Source organism: Sardina pilchardus, chromosome 2 (assembly GCF_963854185.1).
Source record: "Sardina pilchardus chromosome 2, fSarPil1.1, whole genome shotgun sequence".
NCBI lineage: Eukaryota > Metazoa > Chordata > Actinopteri > Clupeiformes > Clupeidae > Sardina > Sardina pilchardus.
In genome coordinates this window covers 41,769,257-41,787,487 of record NC_084995.1, presented here as the reverse complement: position 1 = coordinate 41,787,487, position 18,231 = coordinate 41,769,257, and the positions used below count along the sequence as shown (strand labels likewise).

The 18,231-nt window shown below is 45.9% G+C and overlaps 2 protein-coding genes across 2 annotated transcripts; one reads left to right on the top strand and one right to left on the bottom strand.

The window, feature by feature from the left end:
* Positions 1 to 289: 289 nt before the first annotated feature.
* LOC134075131 (collectin-12-like) lies at positions 290 to 4,687 on the bottom strand. The gene is made up of 11 exons (XM_062530632.1): positions 4,606 to 4,687; positions 4,431 to 4,499; positions 4,174 to 4,270; positions 3,954 to 4,028; positions 3,676 to 3,865; positions 3,284 to 3,320; positions 2,393 to 3,149; positions 1,132 to 2,267; positions 796 to 852; positions 536 to 560; positions 290 to 413 (listed from the first exon to the last, which is right to left on the bottom strand). The coding sequence occupies exons 1-11, from the start codon at positions 4,609 to 4,611 to the stop codon at positions 307 to 309; spliced, it is 2,556 nt and encodes an 851-aa protein (XP_062386616.1). The 5' UTR covers positions 4,612 to 4,687; the 3' UTR covers positions 290 to 306.
* Positions 4,688 to 5,154: 467 nt separating this feature from the next.
* rfc1 (replication factor C (activator 1) 1) lies at positions 5,155 to 16,634 on the top strand. Its single transcript, XM_062530631.1, has 25 exons — positions 5,155 to 5,289; positions 5,828 to 5,947; positions 6,058 to 6,121; positions 6,472 to 6,594; positions 6,706 to 6,980; positions 7,254 to 7,328; positions 7,488 to 7,565; positions 7,674 to 7,793; positions 8,790 to 9,086; positions 9,200 to 9,304; positions 9,447 to 9,626; positions 9,921 to 10,025; positions 10,122 to 10,461; positions 10,609 to 10,721; positions 10,918 to 11,032; positions 11,510 to 11,598; positions 11,722 to 11,859; positions 12,114 to 12,209; positions 12,379 to 12,477; positions 12,694 to 12,848; positions 13,053 to 13,170; positions 13,391 to 13,536; positions 14,471 to 14,684; positions 15,764 to 15,946; positions 16,128 to 16,634. The coding sequence occupies exons 1-25, from the start codon at positions 5,287 to 5,289 to the stop codon at positions 16,221 to 16,223; spliced, it is 3,447 nt and encodes a 1,148-aa protein (XP_062386615.1). The 5' UTR covers positions 5,155 to 5,286; the 3' UTR covers positions 16,224 to 16,634.
* The last annotated feature ends 1,597 nt before the right edge of the window (positions 16,635 to 18,231 follow it).

Below are 18,231 nucleotides of genomic sequence, written 5' to 3'. Positions count from 1 at the left end.
CTGTTGGCAACCACTCCTAAAACAAAAGTTTGATTTAGAAAAGCATTCATGCATTTTTATGAGCAATGGAGCTGAAACTCCCTGGTCATAGACGTAGAACAGACTGAGAGGAAGTGCAGTGCTTGATTATGATCATGACTAGGAACATGGTGTTCCAGCCCAGCGCGTCTGGGTCATCTAATTGTTCTACATCTACATATGCCAAATGAAGCCTTGAGAGGGGAAATTGTGAGGAGACCAAGGCTGTACACATCTTTTTATTTTTAACAAAAATAGCATGTTCAGATGAGTTAGTGTTGATGTGCATCATTGCACATCTTCATATGATTCCTCTCTACAGTCGAAGCAGAAGAGTCTGGACACAGCCTTGGACCGGTGGAATCGTCTATTGTTAGTGGACAAATCCATAAGACCTGTACAGCCACAGAATAGTGTTGCGTTTCATTATGGATAGTAATAGTGAGTGCAATGCTACAACCATTATTTTGAATACATTATTGTATGAAGCCATGTTTGTCTTAAAAAAAAAACATACCTTCAGGACATGTTTTGATTTTTGTCTGTAGAATAAATAAAAATCAAGGTCAGTGTAAATATCAGAGTTGAGGGTAGAAAACTCTGTCTCTACTGTTTTGATCTAAGGACATTTCCCCTTTTGTACTTATTCATCACCCATGTGAGGCCAGTTCCCAACATTGTTGTCCAATGATTATAATTAATATTCTCAATCTCAGTTGCTGACTTGAATATTTTAATGTGTCTACATGAGGAAAAATGGGACTAGAATTAATTTACCCCTTTAAAGAGACATGTCTGTCTTTTTTCTTGCATATCTGCAGAATCCTTCAAGGGCTGAAAAGACAAAGGGAGAGGCATCCAGTTTTAAAATGTTCTTAACAGTTTTTGAATTGTAACCATTTATTGATAAATGTAGCATTTTATCAATGTAAAATACTAGTTTGGAAAATAACCTTGTAATACATTATTCATCCCATCTAACATAATTAAACTTGGTCATGAAAATGTCCAACATAAGTAACATCCAATCATAGTACCTAAAATAAATACTGTAGATAAATCAGCAACATTAGCAGTTGAGTGGAATTAGAATAGATTGAATTAAGTTCTTGCCTCAGATGGTTCTTGTTGATGTGCTCGTAGAGAGTGGTCACTGGACAGTTGTTTGATGCTGATGTTGTTCTGGCACCCCATAGACTGTGTGTCCTCCACCACAGTTGCGTCCACTGCATGAGTGTGTGAGCTGGGGCTGGGCTGGCTCTTGTGAGAGGTGGTGGTGGAGGTTGATGGAGACGGGTCACTGCTGGAGCAGGCCCTTCCCGGAAGCTCATCGGAAGCCCAGCACATGCTGGGTCCAGTGGGACTGGACTGCTCGCTGGTAGCCTGACTGCTCTCTTTCAGTGGATGACCATCGTCCGATCCCTCGATCAACTCGACTGTCTCTGCTGAGCTGAGATGCCGCTCAGCTGTTGTACAGCCAGGAGGTCCACACATTGAAGTGCAGCCAGGAGGTCCACACATTGAAGTGCAGCCAGGAGGTCCACACATTGAGGTGCAGCCAGGAGGTCCACACATTGAGGTGCAGCCAGGAGGTCCACACATTGAGCTGCAGCCAGGAGCTCCACACATTGAGGTGCAGCCAGGAGGTCCACACATTGAGGTGCAGCCAGGAGGTCCACACATTGAGCTGCAGCCAGGAGGTCCACACATTGAGGTGCAGCCAGGAGGTCCACACATTGAGGTGCAGCCAGGAGGTCCACACATTGAGGTGCAGCCAGGAGGTCCACACATTGAGGTGCAGCCAGGAGGTCCACACATTGAGGTGCAGCCAGGAGGTCCACACATTGAGGTGCAGCCAGGAGGTCCACACATTGAGGTGCAGCTGCTGGTGCTCTGCGCTGAGTTTCCACTGGCTGAGTTCTGGTCTAAGCAAAATCCACTCAGAGACGTCTGCTCGGACACCACGTTGTGCGAGCGCTTGTCACAGTCTCTGCCCTCTGCGACTGGGTTGGTAGGGTGTTGGTAAACTGGCCCGTTTTCGTTTTTGCACAGCATCAAGAGGTCAGAGACGGTCTCCAAAGACTGAGTGCTGAGGGTGGTGACAGAATCTAGTCCCTCTGATGTGCAAGGGCTCCTGCTGGCAGCCAGAGTCCCACTCAGCTGAAGTGAGGACAGGAACTCCTCCAGGTGGTCGTCATAGACTATGGGCTCTTCCTGGTCAGCCTCAGCACTGTCCTCACATGTTAAATCTATAAAAGAACAACTCTCAGTTCCAAGACCAAGTTTCTTTACATTGAAATAAAAGAGTTAAATATGTGTACTGTTGTCTATATATGCTACATTAATTTTTTTAATACACATTCTCCAATGCTACCTGTGGCTCTGTGCTGAGTTTCAGAGATGGTGGAGAGCACGTCAGCCACCCTGCTGATCAACACTTCAGACAGCGCCTCCAGTGCGGCCGCCTCCTCTGAGACCACGGTGCTGGACACGCCTGGCCTGCTCTTAAGAGTCCACTCCATTGAGCTACTGCACGGCACTTTGTGGGGCAATCCTAAGAAGGACTCGAGGAGGTTCTTGACCGCGTATACAATGAAGTTGAAAAGCAGGTCAGAAAGAAACTCCAAGTTCCTTTTGGCCGCCAAGTCTGGCGTCATCATTGCCCACCAGCTTTGGGATATGTATATGCTTCCCAAGTGAGAGTTCAGAAGCATCCGATACATGTGCTGGACCAGCTCACTGGCGTTGACATGAATCTGGCTACAGTAGAGCAGATTGCCTTTCCTGTGGCTGGCAACAGAAGAGCTGCTTGGTGTAGACTGTCCAGAATAAGCTAGGCAGCTCTCATCTGAGTCTTCTGGTTGCTTCCTGGTGGTCCTCGTCATGCAGACAAGGGCATTAAACATGTGAGCAGCACTGACCACTCCCTCATGATTTACTGCACTGGACATGCCACCATCCCCCAGGCATAGCCATTTATGATGGAGGTCCTTCTGTGTGTACTTCTTGTATAAGTCTTTTGTTATGGCCTGGTACAGGTAGACAGCTGGGAGAACCACATCTCTGGATGCAACAGTTACCCAATTAGTTATCATTTTGGACTTCTGAAGCAGTTCCAGGTTGGTGATGTACTACATGAAAATGAAAGTAGAATGGTTTGTTAGTTTGTAGAATAGATTGTATGAAATGCTATAGCATGTTGGTGTTAGGTCAGTATGCTGGCCCAGATTGAAAGTAGCTTTAAGATTCAGACAGAATCAATCACCTTCATCTTCAGAATCTTGGTAACAGTTATTCTCTGCCTGGAAGCAACACACAAATGTACAGTGAGTGGTGCACTCAGGAGACACAAGTAACATATCAAGTCAAGTCACATTTATTTATATAGCACACTTAAATGCAATGTAATTGACCCAAGGTGCTCACAGAAATAAAAATAAACACAATAATGAAAACAAACATAAAAATGACAAATGAAAAGAAAAATACAAAGAAATAATAATAATAAACTAATAATAATGATAAATGTAATAATAGTAATAATAATAAAATAAATGATAAACTGATTATGATTTATATATATATATATATATATATATATATATATATATATATATATATACAGTATATATTTGTCACGAGTGGACCAAACCTCACATTTGAGAGAGTTGCTCCAGAAATGCAAATGACTCAGCAGGAAAATTTCTGATGAGATGCGGCGATAAACACTCCCTGGCTACCTCGCTGATTGGCTCATCATATGACGGCGGCTTTACCAGCTGATGTAGAGCGGCACGTCCATACAGCACTAGAGGGAACTTCTCACCAGCATCTTTGGAAAATGGTCCTGTGAGCATTGTGTTACAAATATCTCAAACATCTGAATACTGAATCAGGAATAGTTGGACGTAAACAGAAGTGTCATTTCAACTTACTTGACTGGCTCCGAACTGAGTTTCTCATTGGTGGCAAAGACCTTGGTACAGTATGCTTGACTGGAGGAAGGATTTCTGTGGAAAGAAATAAAAAAAAAACCTAGACTTGCTTTCTAAAACTATGTCATGCTAATACATGCTATGTAAGAAATCCTTGCCAGTTTAGGTTTGTACTGAGATGGATCTTGTGTAAATAATTTCACATGTGAGTTGAACTCACTCTTATTGGTCCTGCTGGAGGGGACATAATTCTTGTTCTTGGTTTCCACAGGTGTCACTTTATTGGGTTTGGGATGAGCTGATGAAAGGACCCCTCCCTGTATTGATGTAAACATCTATATTTGTATGAACAATAACAATATGAAATGCACTGTTATGTCTTGTACAAATAAAACAACTATTTACTGCTAAATCCATAGAAATCCATAAAAATCTGTAACAGCCTTTCCTAACTGTAATCAAAGTCAAGAGACTTACACTTGGCTCTTTTTTCTTCTTAGACCTCCTGTTGGGTTTTGAGTCCATTAATCCTGTCAATATAGGCGGCTAGCAAAAAAAAAAAAGTGCAAAATTGTAATTATATTTATCTATCACATCCTGTATAATCCATTATTAAAAATAACAGTATAACAACAATGATACTTAGACTAACATTCATTTTGACGAAGCCTAGGCTATTTGATAAGCACTTATTTAGTGACAGTAAACGGCATCATTGGTTGGCGTCGTCCCTGCTTTCCCAACACTGAAAGACTGGTGCAGAAAAAATATCAGGGAAAAAAGTAGAGCGCTTGTGTCAGGTCATTACACGCATTCACGCCTGTCAACATATGACGTCACACAGGGCATTGCTATCAACATCACAGATGATGTTGCAGGTTTCTATCAACACAGTACCCTTTTACTCTCTATGAGTTACACATATAATCTTCTAAATCTATGCACAAGCACATGGTCTTGATGCAAGATACAAGGTTTAGCAAGGTGGCTTTTAGCCTTCTACTGACTTTTTAAGGCCCAGGCTGTTTTGCAATAGCCTACTGTAGAGTTCAATAAAGTATAATCTACAGGACACCACAACACCAGAATGAAAGAATGAGGCTGAAAATGCACAGCGTATTTCAGTGTTCACTCCGTTATGTATCGAGAAAACTGGCTGTGAAAATCACTTTCTCTCCGAGATGCATGCACTGAAGTTTGCAGGAAGGAATTCTTTCCTGCGTCATCACACGGCGCCGATGTGAATTATACTTGGCGCCAAAGAAACCATAGCGAAATTGATGTGAACTTGTCTTTTCAAAATAAAGACGTAACATATGTTATTGCTTTGACCATGGTGAGTGATTGCCTTCGTGCATGCTATACTAAAGTAGTGTTCTTATAATAATATAACTGAAAACCTCTCGCTGTAATCGGATTCATGAGGCATGGTCTAAAACGTTAGTTCTTACAGCTAGCTCTGTCTATTTAACGTTGCTAATACAACTATTATATCGCATAAAATGTTAAACATTGGACAACAACTCAACTGGAGTCGCATATTTAAGTTGTGCTTTATGTTAATTGTCTCGGGTTAAACTTATTTTCAGTGTACGCTACCGTTTGCAGGCTGTGTTCTGTTTAGCTATTTGTGCAGGTCGATTATGACAGTTGTCGTCAAACTGCTATTTTAATGCATGCTCGGAGCTCAAGTTCATCTCGGTGAACAGTTGCATCAAGACAAATTGTAGCAGAAAAGTAGCATTCGATCATTTGCGTAACCAAAATGGCACTGACACAGTTTAATCCGATTAATTACATAAACGGAGTATAAATGACAAAAGTATGTGTTCCTCATGATGATATGGCATGCTTTCTGTGTTCCTGACATGCAGGACATTCGGAGATTTTTTGCTCCCACAAAACCAGCTCCTCCTAAAGCCCCCTTGAACAGCAGCAGCAGCAGCAGGACAGATGAGGAGAAGAAGCCCAACAAAAAGAAATCAGCGTCCAAGGTCCTTCTTACATCTTATGTTAGAGTTAGAGCCCGAAGGTGCACTGATTCTTAATGCAAACGTTACATTCATGTAACGTTTCATGTAACGTTGCATGTTTTGCATTTTAGACCCCAGAGGAGAAGCTGCCTGGAAAGAGAAAGAGGGAGAAAAAGAGAGCGGTCATAGACTCTGGTAATGATTCCCCCCGTTAATACATAACTGTCTGGTTTCCCATGCATGGATTAAGCCTAGTCTTAGACTAAAGTTTTTTTTCCATCGAACATCCTGTTTTAACCCTGGACTGGCTTAGTCCATGCATGGGAAAACTGGCCCTAAATGTGTAAATGTGTGTCCTTCACACTCTGTTGACACGGCAAAAGCTACAGTAATAGTGCTTACCTGAAGTTCTGTCCCTGCCTCAAATGAAGACCAGTGGGGACATATGATCAGGCTAATTATGGTGCTAGACTTGGTCCCAGCTGCACCAGCGGACATCTTTGTTTGTCTGCTGCCATGTAGAGTGAACTTGCTTTTTATCCCAGACTCTGACGAAGAGGAGCAGAAGCAGAGGAAGTCAAAAAAAGAACATCAGAAAGAGAAGGCAGACCCCCCAGTGAAGACAGAGAAGGAGAAGAAAGGACCCATCCAGTATGTGTCTGACTCAGGTGAGAGGAACTGCTCTGTGCTACTTGTTTGCTACATACAATGTGTGCAATGGGTGAAAGAGATGGAGGGAAGATAATCCCTTTAACCTGGAATGCTATCTCTGTGTTCAGATTCAGACGATGCATTTCTGTCCTTGAAGAAGCCAGTGGAGAATGGCCTTAAGAAGGCTGGCAAAGATGCTGACAAGAAAACACAGAAGGGCCCCACTAAAGTGCCCATTAAGTCATCTCCAAAATCACCTGTCAAGTCCCCTACTATATCCAAACCCAAGCAAAAAGTGGTACTCTCTCCCAAACAAACTCCCACCTCAGTACTGGACTTCTTTGGATCCAGCAGTGTCCAGCGTTCGGACAAGAAACTTGTGGCCAGTGTCAAAAGGAAAGCAGTAAGTGCTTTGTGTGTGTGTGTGTGTGTGTGTGTGTGTGTGTGTGTGTGTGTGTCCACCCCCTCACAGATATGCTGGCAATAGTTTAGGAAGTATTATAGACACTATACATTACCACAGGGCATAGTTCCCTGGAAGAATCTCAATGTGGTATGGAGCTCAAGGTATGATATTTAAATACATTGCATGGGATAGAAACTACCCTTATTGTTGTGATCAGAGTTACTCTTAAAAGGGGCCACTCAGCATCGTATGTGTTGTGTTATCCTTCAGCCCACTCAGGATCTAGATGAGTCTCAGGATGATGAGGTCATCGCAAAACAGCTACAGATGGATGAGGACATGGAGGTGAGAACAGTGTCACAAATTTGAATGTACACACACAAACATGAATGCAGAATGTACTGTGAAATTGTAGATCATGTGTATGACTGAGGGGCTCATAAGGTTAGTGATACACATTTTGTAGTTTTCTGACAGTGATTGTTTGTGTGTCTGTGTATACAGCTGGAAAAACAAATTCATGAGGACGAAGAGTTCGCCCGAACTCTAGCTATGCTAGAAGAGGCTCCACTTGCTAAAAAGGTCTGTCTCTTTAATTGTGTGTATGCACATTTGTAAGTGTTTGTATGTCTATGTTTGTGTGTGTGTTGTGTATCTTATGTGACCTATTCTGTGCTATCTTTCTTGCAGGCTCGTACGGACACTGGTGACAGGCCCAGCTCCAGCTCCAGCTCCAGCTTCTCTCCCAGTAAACAGAAGGACAGGACGGAGCAGCCAAGCCAGAGCCAGAAGCGGCCCTCACCCAAAAAGGCACGGAGCGTAAATGGCCATTTGCTTAGCTGTGCATCCGGATATTCAGAAATCATGACGCCACAGGGCATGAGTCATAATTCAAATTCTTCAGCTGCAAATAACAGTAGCTGATGAGGCTGACAGCATAGCATGTTTGCTAACATGCCCCAGACAGGCAGGTTTGGTATGTTGCAGATGAAGTCTAATTCAGTGTTTCTTAACAGCTGGGTCGGGACCCAAAAGTGGGTTGCGGAACTTCTGGGTTGGTTGCAGAGCTCGTGCTAGCTTATCAGATATAATATTGGACCTTTTTTTTTTTTTTTTTTTATGTATATTTTTTTATGCCTTTATTGACAGTGACAGTGGAGAAAGACAGGAAGTGAATGGGAGAGAGAGCGGGGGTGGGATCCGGAAAGGACCACGGGGCGGGAATCGAACCCGGGTCGCCGGCGTGCGGTGCAAGTGCCCCAGCCAGTTGCGCCACGGCTGGGGCCTTATTGGACCTTTTTTAATATATACTTTATTTGTATGTCCATCACTGCCATGGACATAGAGAATGTTTATGTGACCGGTCATGTTAGACCTCATTTTAGCGGTAAATGCAAGTTAACTACGAGCCTGAATATTTGAAGTAGGATATGGACTCACTTGTAGACACAGTGGGACAGAAACCCCAGTGGGCGGGGTTCATTACAGAAAATGCCACGTGGAAACAAAGAGACACACCTGTCAAGTACATAAAGGTGACATCAGGAGTGGAAGACTTCACAAATATAATGGCAAACATCAGCTTGTTACAAAAAAGTAGGCCTTCAGACACTTAGCGTGTCTTACCATGTAGCTCACCGTAACCGTTGGCTAGATCACTAAAGAATATGAGTCACGATTTAGTGAACATGGGAAATTGTGGGCCCCAAAGCTAGACCAGTTAAGGAGCCACTGGTATTCTTCTCTGCTCTCTGTGTGTGTCTGTTTGCATTGCTCATATGTTCTTGGTGTTCTTTGGCCCCCAAGGAGGCAGCCAGCCCCAGCAGCCAGACCAGTAAGACGGACACTCTCAAGAAGACCAGCTCCAAGTTGGCCTCCATGAAGCGCCGAGATGAGGAGCAGGAGACCAGGAAGAAGAGTGAGAAGGAGGAGAAGAAGGAGGAGAAGAAGCTCATCTCGCCCAAAAAAGAGCCCGTCCACTCGGAGAGAGCAGCCACACCCAGAACAGGAGGTCCAAGTACGCCAAAAACCGGTGACCTTACGCCTAAAACAGGAAGTGCTGAAACACCTGGCTCAAGCAAGATCTCTCCTAAAAAGCCAGAGGTAAGTGCACACACACACATGCCTTGGTTCCTCACACGGTCACAGTGTTTTACTACGATGAGTCTCATCTTCTCTTTTTGGTGTTTATTCTCCTTGTGGCATGTGGCATTCAGACTAGTCCAGAGGATTCGGAGAAGCGCCGGGGAAATTCCGCTGCTTTCCGGAACTACCTCAATAGAGACGGTCCACGTGCACTTGGCTCCAAAGAAATCCCTGTGGTAAGGCTCGTGCTACGCCACGCCAAACCTCAGCTGTCACACACACACACACAACACATCAAGTCCACAAAGTGGTTAGTTTGGCTAGCACATTTCCAGGACAACCAACCGAGATGAATGAGTTTTGTTTGTGTGTAAACAGGGTGCTGAGAACTGTCTGGAGGGGCTGACGTTTGTGGTGACTGGTGTTCTGGAGTCGATAGAACGTGATGATGTCAAGTCTCTCTTGGAGCGCTATGGAGGGAAAATGACTGGAAACGTCAGCAGGAAGACCAGCTATCTGGTGGTGGGGCGCGATGGAGGAGCCTCCAAGACTGAGAAAGTATGGGGCTGCCTCTCGCTCTCTTGAGTTGTACTTTCAGTCATTTCCCACATACTGTATAAGCTGCATTGTGTATAAGCTGCAGGACAGTGTTTTATGCAAGTTAAAAGAAACAAAACCATATTAACACAATATTAATTGCCTCCATGTATTAACCTCATAGCTGAAGAAATTTTGCAAAATCAATGTATAACCGGCTGTTAATAGTCTGGAAATTACGGTACTCATAACCACAACGTTCATCTGCAGGACAACGCTAGCAACCCTGTCTTCCTTTCTACCTCTCCTGCGCAGGCAGAAAGTTTGGGCACTACGATCATCGACGAAGATGGCCTACTGGAGCTGATTCGGACCAAACCTGGAAAGAAATCCAAATATGTGATTGCTGCAGAGGCAGAGGTAAACACATGTGGTGGCATCACTGGTTTCTGCTGCTGTGGGAAGAGTTGGATTGCGGCGATTGTTCAGTAGCGCACATCTGTGTTTTGTGTTTAGAATAAAGGGATGAAGAGTAAGACTAAGACCCCTCCTCGTGCCCAGACCCCAAGGACTCCGCAGCGCACGCCCAGCCCGAGGAAGCCCCGCCCAGGAGAGGTCAAAGGTCAGACCACCCCGGGGCGTAAAATGGCCTCGACGACAGATGTGAAGAAGGAGCTCTCTTTTGGGCGGAAGGCTGCCCCAGAGGATGATGGGAGCAGTCTGATGTGGGTGGATAAATATCGGCCTCAGACCCTGAAGAATGTGATTGGGCAACAGGGCGATCAGAGTTGTGCGTCTAAACTCCTGCGCTGGCTCAAGAACTGGTACAGCAACCACAGTGGAGAGAAGCCTGCCGGTAAACACACACACACACACACACACACACACACACCTCCCAGTCCATGCTGTACAACTGGTTCAGAATGTTGTGTGTGTGCGTTAGCGTAGGAGTTGCTTAGGAGCAGTAGGTTAATGCTATGCGCTTTCTCATCTGTGTCTGCAGCAGCGCGCTTTGGACGCTTTGGAGGTAAAGACGACGGATCTTCTTTTAAGGCAGCGTTGCTGTCAGGCCCTCCTGGTGTAGGAAAGACCACCACTGCAGCTCTTGTGTGTCAGGTCAGCCCACACTCACCCACACAAACACAGTGTGCTTCAATGTTAGTTCTTAGCTGGCAAACACAATGCACTTCAATGTTAGCCTTTAGCTGGCAAACCCAATGCACTTTAATGTTAGCCTTTAGCTGGCAAACTCAATGTACTTCAGTGTTAGCCTTTAGCTGGCTAATCACCTTCCCCTCTCCCCTGTGTGCAGGAGTTGGGCTACAGCTATGTGGAGATGAACGCCAGCTGTGCGCGCAGCAAGAACACGCTCAAGCAGGTGATCGCTGAGTCTCTGAACAACACCAGCATCAAGAACTTCTACTCAGGTACGCTTCAGCTGGTTACACCCCTCATGAATGTTGGGTTTCTGTCGGTGCTGGTACATGCATTTCATATAACTCTTGTTCCATAAAAGTAAGTTCATGATTAAATGTCTTATGTACCTGATTGGAACAAAGGGTGACGGCTGCTAACTTTGCTCCCCATCTCAACAGGGTTAAACTTTCCCCAACTTTCCCCCATGTTCCTCCCAATGTGCTTGTATGTGTCAATCTCATATGTTATATTGTATCATATGTACCGTTCATATAAGTAAATGGAACATAGAGCTTAACTTCTCTGACAGGTGTCAGAACCATAGTAACCACGAGAGTTGTGTCCAAGTTTGTTATTCACTCTTAATTCTCAGGAGTCAGGGGTGTCCACTCCGTGTACTCTGGGAGTGGAGATTGATTGGTAAGAGGGGAGAGGTCTATTTTGTGGCACTGCAATGCTTTAAGGCCACATGTGGTCCCGTGTTTTAGGTGCATCTCAGACGGTCAGCAAGAAACATGTGCTGATCATGGATGAGGTGGACGGCATGGCGGGAAATGAAGACAGGGGGGGAATTCAGGTACTAGTCCGCCTGGCAGACACTTGCACATTCTGTGCTCCCTGTTGAAGTAGGCATTGCCATCTGGGCATTACACTACCTGATCAACCTGATCATACTGATCACGTGTGTTTCTATCTGTAGGAAATGATTTCTTTAATAAAGAGCTCCAAGATCCCCATCGTGTGCATGTGTAACGACCGTAACCACCAGAAGATCCGCTCCCTCTCCAACTACTGCTTTGACCTGCGCTTCCAGAGGCCACGCGTGGAGCAGATTAAGGTCATTACCTGGGCACACACACACACACACACACACACACACACACACACACACACACACACACACACACACACACACACACACACACACACACACACAAAACCAGGTATTCTGTGCATATACATCCATTCTCTCTTTCTCCTACACATACACTTGTGTGTCCACACATTTGCACACAGTCAGTAACTCTGTACCTTATATCTATGGGCCAACACAACCGGCCCTCACCATATTGATTTCATCCCTCTGTTCAGGGTGCCATGATGTCCATCTGCTACAAAGAGGGCTTGAAGATCCCGCCTCCAGCTCTCAATGAGATTATTTTAGCCTCCAACCAGGATCTCCGACAGGTATGACCCACCCACCTCATGGTGTAGCACATTGATGCACTCCATGGTAGTTTGGGATGACTTTCACAATCACTCCCACATGCTCCTGTATACGTTCATCATTCAGTGTTGAATTTATGTCACTTATGCAACGTTGTTCTCACTGTCCCCTCCTTCCCACTTCCTGTAGGTTCTGCATAATCTCAGCATGTGGTCCGCCAAAGACAAGGTCATGACCTATGACCAGGTCAAAGAAGACGCCAAGAATGCAAAGAAAGATATGAAAATGGTACACTCATTTGGATTTAGTTTCCCTCCCAGCTTAATATCATGTCCCATTTTAAATGTGTGCTTTAAGAGGTTATATGTGTATTGTATGCAGCTGATTAAGTGTGTGTGTGTGTGTGTGTGTGTGTGTGTGTGTGTGTGTGTGTGTGTGTGTGTGTGTGTGTGTGTGTGTGTGTGTGTGTGTGTGTGTGTGTGTGTGTGTGTGTGTGTGCCTTAGGGTCCGTTTGATGTGTGCCGGAAAGTGTTTACAAAGGGAGACGAGACAGCGCACATGAGTTTGATTGACAAGTCAGACCTCTTCTTTCACGACTATTCTCTGGCCCCACTCTTCGTCCAGGAGAATTATGTACACGTCAAACCCGCTGCAGCAGGGTAACTTGCATGAATGTCACACATACACACGCGCGCACATACACACGCACACACACACACACACACACACACACACACACACACACACACACACACACACACACACAGTCCCTTCTAACTGATCCATGCTGCCACACACGGTGCTGAAAAGGTGTCGGTAACCATGACTATTGTTAACGGAGGCGATGACGTGTCTGTTGTCAGTGGTAACCTGAAGAGCCACCTGGTGCTGCTGAGCAGAACTGCAGACAGCATCTGTGACGGAGACCTGGTGGACCGACAGATCCGCTCCAAGCAGACCTGGTCCCTGCTGCCCACACAGGTAACACACACACGCATGGACACACACTCACTCAGAACATATGCTGCAGGGTGAGTGTGGCACACCAAACTGCCTGCACTTCCAAAGTGGAAAAGTGATGAGGGCTGTAGCAGAGATAGTAATGAAGGATCTTTGGCGGTAGACATGTCGAGTCCTCCTGACTGTGTGTGTGTGTGTGTGTGTGTGTGTGTGTGTGTGTGTGTGCGCGTGTTTGTTTCAGGCCATCTATGCCAGTGTGCTGCCGGGGGAGTTGATGCGTGGCTACATGAGCCAGTTCCCCACGTTCCCCAGCTGGCTGGGCAAGTTCTCCTCCACGGGCAAACACAGCCGCATCGTCCAGGACCTGGCCTCTCACATGTGCCTGAGGTCAGCCCCAGCGTGTGCAGTAGCACTGGACATTCATTAAGCAAGCTATACTCACTGTAGTAGGACTAGACCATAGTCATTAAGCAAGCTATACTCACTGTAGTAGGCCTAGACCATAGTCATTAAGCAAGCTATACTCACTGTAGTAGGCCTAGACCATAGTCATTAAGCAAGCTATACTCACTGTAGTAGGACTCAACCATAGTCATTAAGCAAGCTATACTCACTGTAGCAGGACTAGACCACATTAAACAAGCTATACTCACTGTAGTAGGACTAGACCATAGTCATTAAGCAAGCTATACTCACTGTAGTAGGACTAGACCATAGTCATTAAGCAAGCTATACTCACTGTAGTAGGACTAGACCACATTAAACAAGCTATACTCACTATAGTAGGACTAGGCCATAGTTATTAAGCAAGCTATACTCACTGTAGTAGGCCTAGACCACAGTCATTAAGCAAGCTATAATCACTGTAGAAGGACTAGACCATAGTCATTAAGCAAGCTATACTCACTGTAGAAGGACTAGACCATAGTCATTAAGCAAGCTATACTCACTGTAGTAGGACTAGGCCATAGTTATTAAGCAAGCTATACTCACTGTAGTAGGCCTAGACCACAGTCATTAAGCAAGCTATAATCACTGTAGAAGGACTAGACCATAGTCATTAAGCAAGCTATACTCACTGTAGTAGGACTAGACCATAATCATTAAGCAAGCTATACGCACTGTAGTAGGCCTAGACCATAGTCATTGTAGAGTCATGCAATAATGCAATGCAATCAAATGCAAACATGCAACGGGCTTTGAGTTTTCTTTGTGCTGTGTTTTGCATTTAATGCAGTTGCAAGAACTACAGCACTCAAACGTCTCTGTAACGTTTTAGAGGCGGAGGTTGTTGACGTGCCGTGAACCCTTCTCCCTGTAGGACCCAGTGCAGTAAGCAGGCGGTGAACCTGGACTACCTGCCCTACCTGCGCTCAGCCCTGCTGGAGCCCCTGCAGCGCGCGGGCGCCGAGGGAGCCAGCCAATCAGTGCAGCTCATCGACGACTACAACCTCATCAAGGAGGACGTGGACAGCATGATGGAGATCAGCACGTGGGGGGGCAAGCCGGACCCCTACTCCAAACTCGACCCCAAGGTGAGCAAGCCAGACCCCTACTCCAAACTCGACCCCAAGGTGAGCAAGCTAGCCAGACCCCTACTCCAAACTCGACCCCAAGGTGAGCTAGCCAGACCCCTACTCCAAACTGGACCCCAAGGTGAGCTAGCCAGACCCCTACTCCAAACTCGACCCCAAGGTGAGCAAGCTAGCCAGACCCCTACTCCAAACTGGACCCCAAGGTGAGCTAGCCAGACCCCTACTCCAAACTGGACCCCAAGGTGAGCAAGCCAGACCCCTACTCCAAACTAGACCCCAAGGTGAGCAAGCCAGACCCCTACTCCAAACTAGACCCCAAGGTGAGCAAGCCAGACCCCTACTCCAAACTGGACCCCAAGGTGAGCAAGCCAGACCCCTACTTCAAACTCGACCCCAAGGTGAGCAAGCCAGACCCCTACTCCAAACTCGACCCCAAGGTGAGCAAGCCAGACCCCTACTCCAAACTGGACCCCAAGGTGAGGAGAGCGCTGGTGAACTGTTAGCCTGACTCTTGACTCCGCCTGTCTACACACTTCCGCTCAATTTAATTTCCCTTCAGACTCAGTACTCCGTCTGGGATACCTTGATCCACTTTCGTTTACTCCGGCAAGTGCACCTCTGCCCAATCAGTGAACAGAGGGCGTTCCCAAGAGCGATTACATTTAAGTTTCAAGGCTACCGTTATCGTTGTGTCCCCCGTGGTTAACGTATGTCATTATCAAACTTTAGTGATTGAACTCCAATGATTTCAAACTTCAGACAAGTGTCCACGAACCAGGAAATATACGTTTGCGAATGGATCTAGGTCAGACTCCGCAAAGAGAGCCTGGTCTCCAGGCTGAGGCTAGTGAACTGTCTCTGTGCTGTTCTGAACAGGACAATCTGGACAGGACAATCACACACATTACAGAATAACACAAAAGGGCCTTGTTCTGATGACTTCAGTTCATAAGGGCTGGGGTTTCCCTCACTAGCTTCAGCAGAATAAAAGCAACCATGCAGAATTGGTCTCCTTCCCCGTAGTGTACCCCTTAGTACTATTCCAGAATATGACGGTGTTTGTGTTGTTTGTTTCTCAGGTGAAAGCGGCGTTCACTAGAGCCTATAACAAGGAGAGCCACCTGACGCCGTACTCGCTGCAGGCCGTGAAGAAGGGCAAGCGGGGAGCCACTGAGCCTGACCTGACCTCGCCGGACGGAGAAAACAACTCGCAGGCACAGGAGGAAGAGGAGGAGGAAGAGCCAGCTGATGCCATGATCAAGGTACGCACTTCGGACCGGTGGTGCTGTGTGCCTGTGTGTGCGTGTGCGTGTGCGTGTGCGTGTGCGTGTGCGTGTGCGTGTGCGTGTGCGTGTGCGTGTGTGTGTGTGTGTGTGTTCTCATCCCTCTGCAGTCGTGTTGGTTGTGACTCTCTCTCATGTGTTCTCCTGTGTTCTCCTGCAGCAGAAGAAGGCTAAGCCTGTGAAACCCAAAGCAGAGGACTCTGGCAAGGGCAAAGGCAAAGGCAAAGGAAAAGGAAAAGGAAAAGGCAAGAACTAACGGCTAGCTAACCACCACACTGCCACGCGCAGGACCACCCCATCTTGACCCCTCCCAATATGTCTGCCTGTGAAGGGATACACTGTACAGACTTCTTCAAAGGGCTTTTATAATCTTCCGTCATCCTCCCCTCTCATCTTCCTCCTCTTCCTCACCACGCTGTTGTTTTGTATGATAACCTTTCTCAGCCTTAGACTATGCTGTCATAGTGACCGAGGGGAGTGGCCTCACTGACCTGGGATGTACATATAAACTTCCATTGCTGACTGAACAGGTTTAATAGCTCTTTCTGTGGGAAGCACTTTAGACAGCACACTTATGTTTTTGATAGATCCAGATTTTTGCTGTACATTTGTGTGATGGAAACCCTTTTTGCAAGGGTGAGTAATAAACTGTTTATTAATACCATGAGCAATGTTTTGGTTGCTGTTTTCTGTTGAATCTCTGAGTTTGTTTGGACTGGAGGGAAGAGAATGTGATAGGGCTCCATTAGATGGACATGGGTATACCTGTGATGAGCTGAAATGCTGAGGAGAGATGTCGGATGGCCCATCCGTCCTCATCAGGGCACAATAATTCCTGTCAACCAAGATCAATAATTTAGTAGGAGAGCAGAAAAGCCTAACGCGGCTTACCACCAGGGGGAGCTAGGCCTTACTGTTAAAAAGGGAGCTCTTTCACCAGCTGTGGCATTTGATGATTTGTAAGGCAAAAGCTCCTCAGTATTTTGACTAGTTTCCCTTTACATGTAAACAAGGATTGATGGAACTGCTGAGGTTTGCTGTTGTGACACAAATGTCTTTAATGTAGCCTAGTTGTTCTAATAACATACAGGTGTTTTACACTGACATGATGGGTCATATACGGGAATGCCTAACTGCAAAATCCAATGGTATGTAGAAATAATTGCTTTAGCCTACTCCTAAAGTAATATAGCCTTGCTGTGAGGGGGGTTGCTTTGGGCTATTTTGGTGATAATGCAAGTGCAGTGGTAGGCCTCAAACTAATAGTTTAGTTACATTTGACTGAACCCTACAGAATGTCAGTAAGTCAGAAGTAAGACACGTTTTTCGAGTTAAATTAACTTGTAGCTCATCAGAGGCAACAAGGCTAAAGAGTTGCCTGTTATATGAGGTGGAGACTTGTGCCTGGATTACCATATTGTTACCACGGTGTCGGAAACTTCCAGTGACAAGAGCACATGATCCGCTCCCTCATCAAGCACTTCACCAGGTACAGTAAGGCTCAAGCGGATTACACCTGGACCTGTCCTCCGTGCAGGATCTACGATGCAAAAGGTAATTCATTATTTTACCTCAAAACCATGCCCTTATTTCCATGCGTTTAGTGTGTTTCTTTCTAGACAATATCATCGACACTATCATTTGTCAATGTTCTGCGTACTTAAAACCCTGTTTTACTTGTGGCAGCTCATAAATTCTTCCCAATAGTCTAAGCTACATTTGGACATATTGCCGATGGGGTCTAAACATTTACAAGAAGTGATCTGTGAATAAATTCAGCATCCAAAGTTGGTTAGTTATTTTATCCACCTGGTGCCAAAATGTAGCTTATTGGCCTGGTGTATGCCACGCCAGCTCTCTCTCTCTCTCTCTCTCTCTCTCTCTCTCTCTCTCTCTCTCTCGCTCTATTAAAATGGCTAAAGGCTATATTAAAATGGCTCACTGATGGCATTTGGTTCGCCAGCGGAAGATGGAGTAGCCTATTAAGATGAACTGGTCAGCGAAATATGATGGGTGTGTGTGGCGCGCGCGCGTCTTCACAATTACCATGCTTCGAGAAGCACGAGCCAGGTTACAGGTGTGGTCTCAGATGGACGATCTTCGGATCCCTCTCTACGGTTCGGTTTCACCTGCGCGTCTTACTTATATCCCTCTCTATGGTTCGGTTTCACCTGCGCGTCTTACTTAAAGAAGAGCCGGGTCTGTATCCAGTGCTTGGCTGCTGACGTCATTTCATGTAAGACCCAAACACTTATTGGCATATT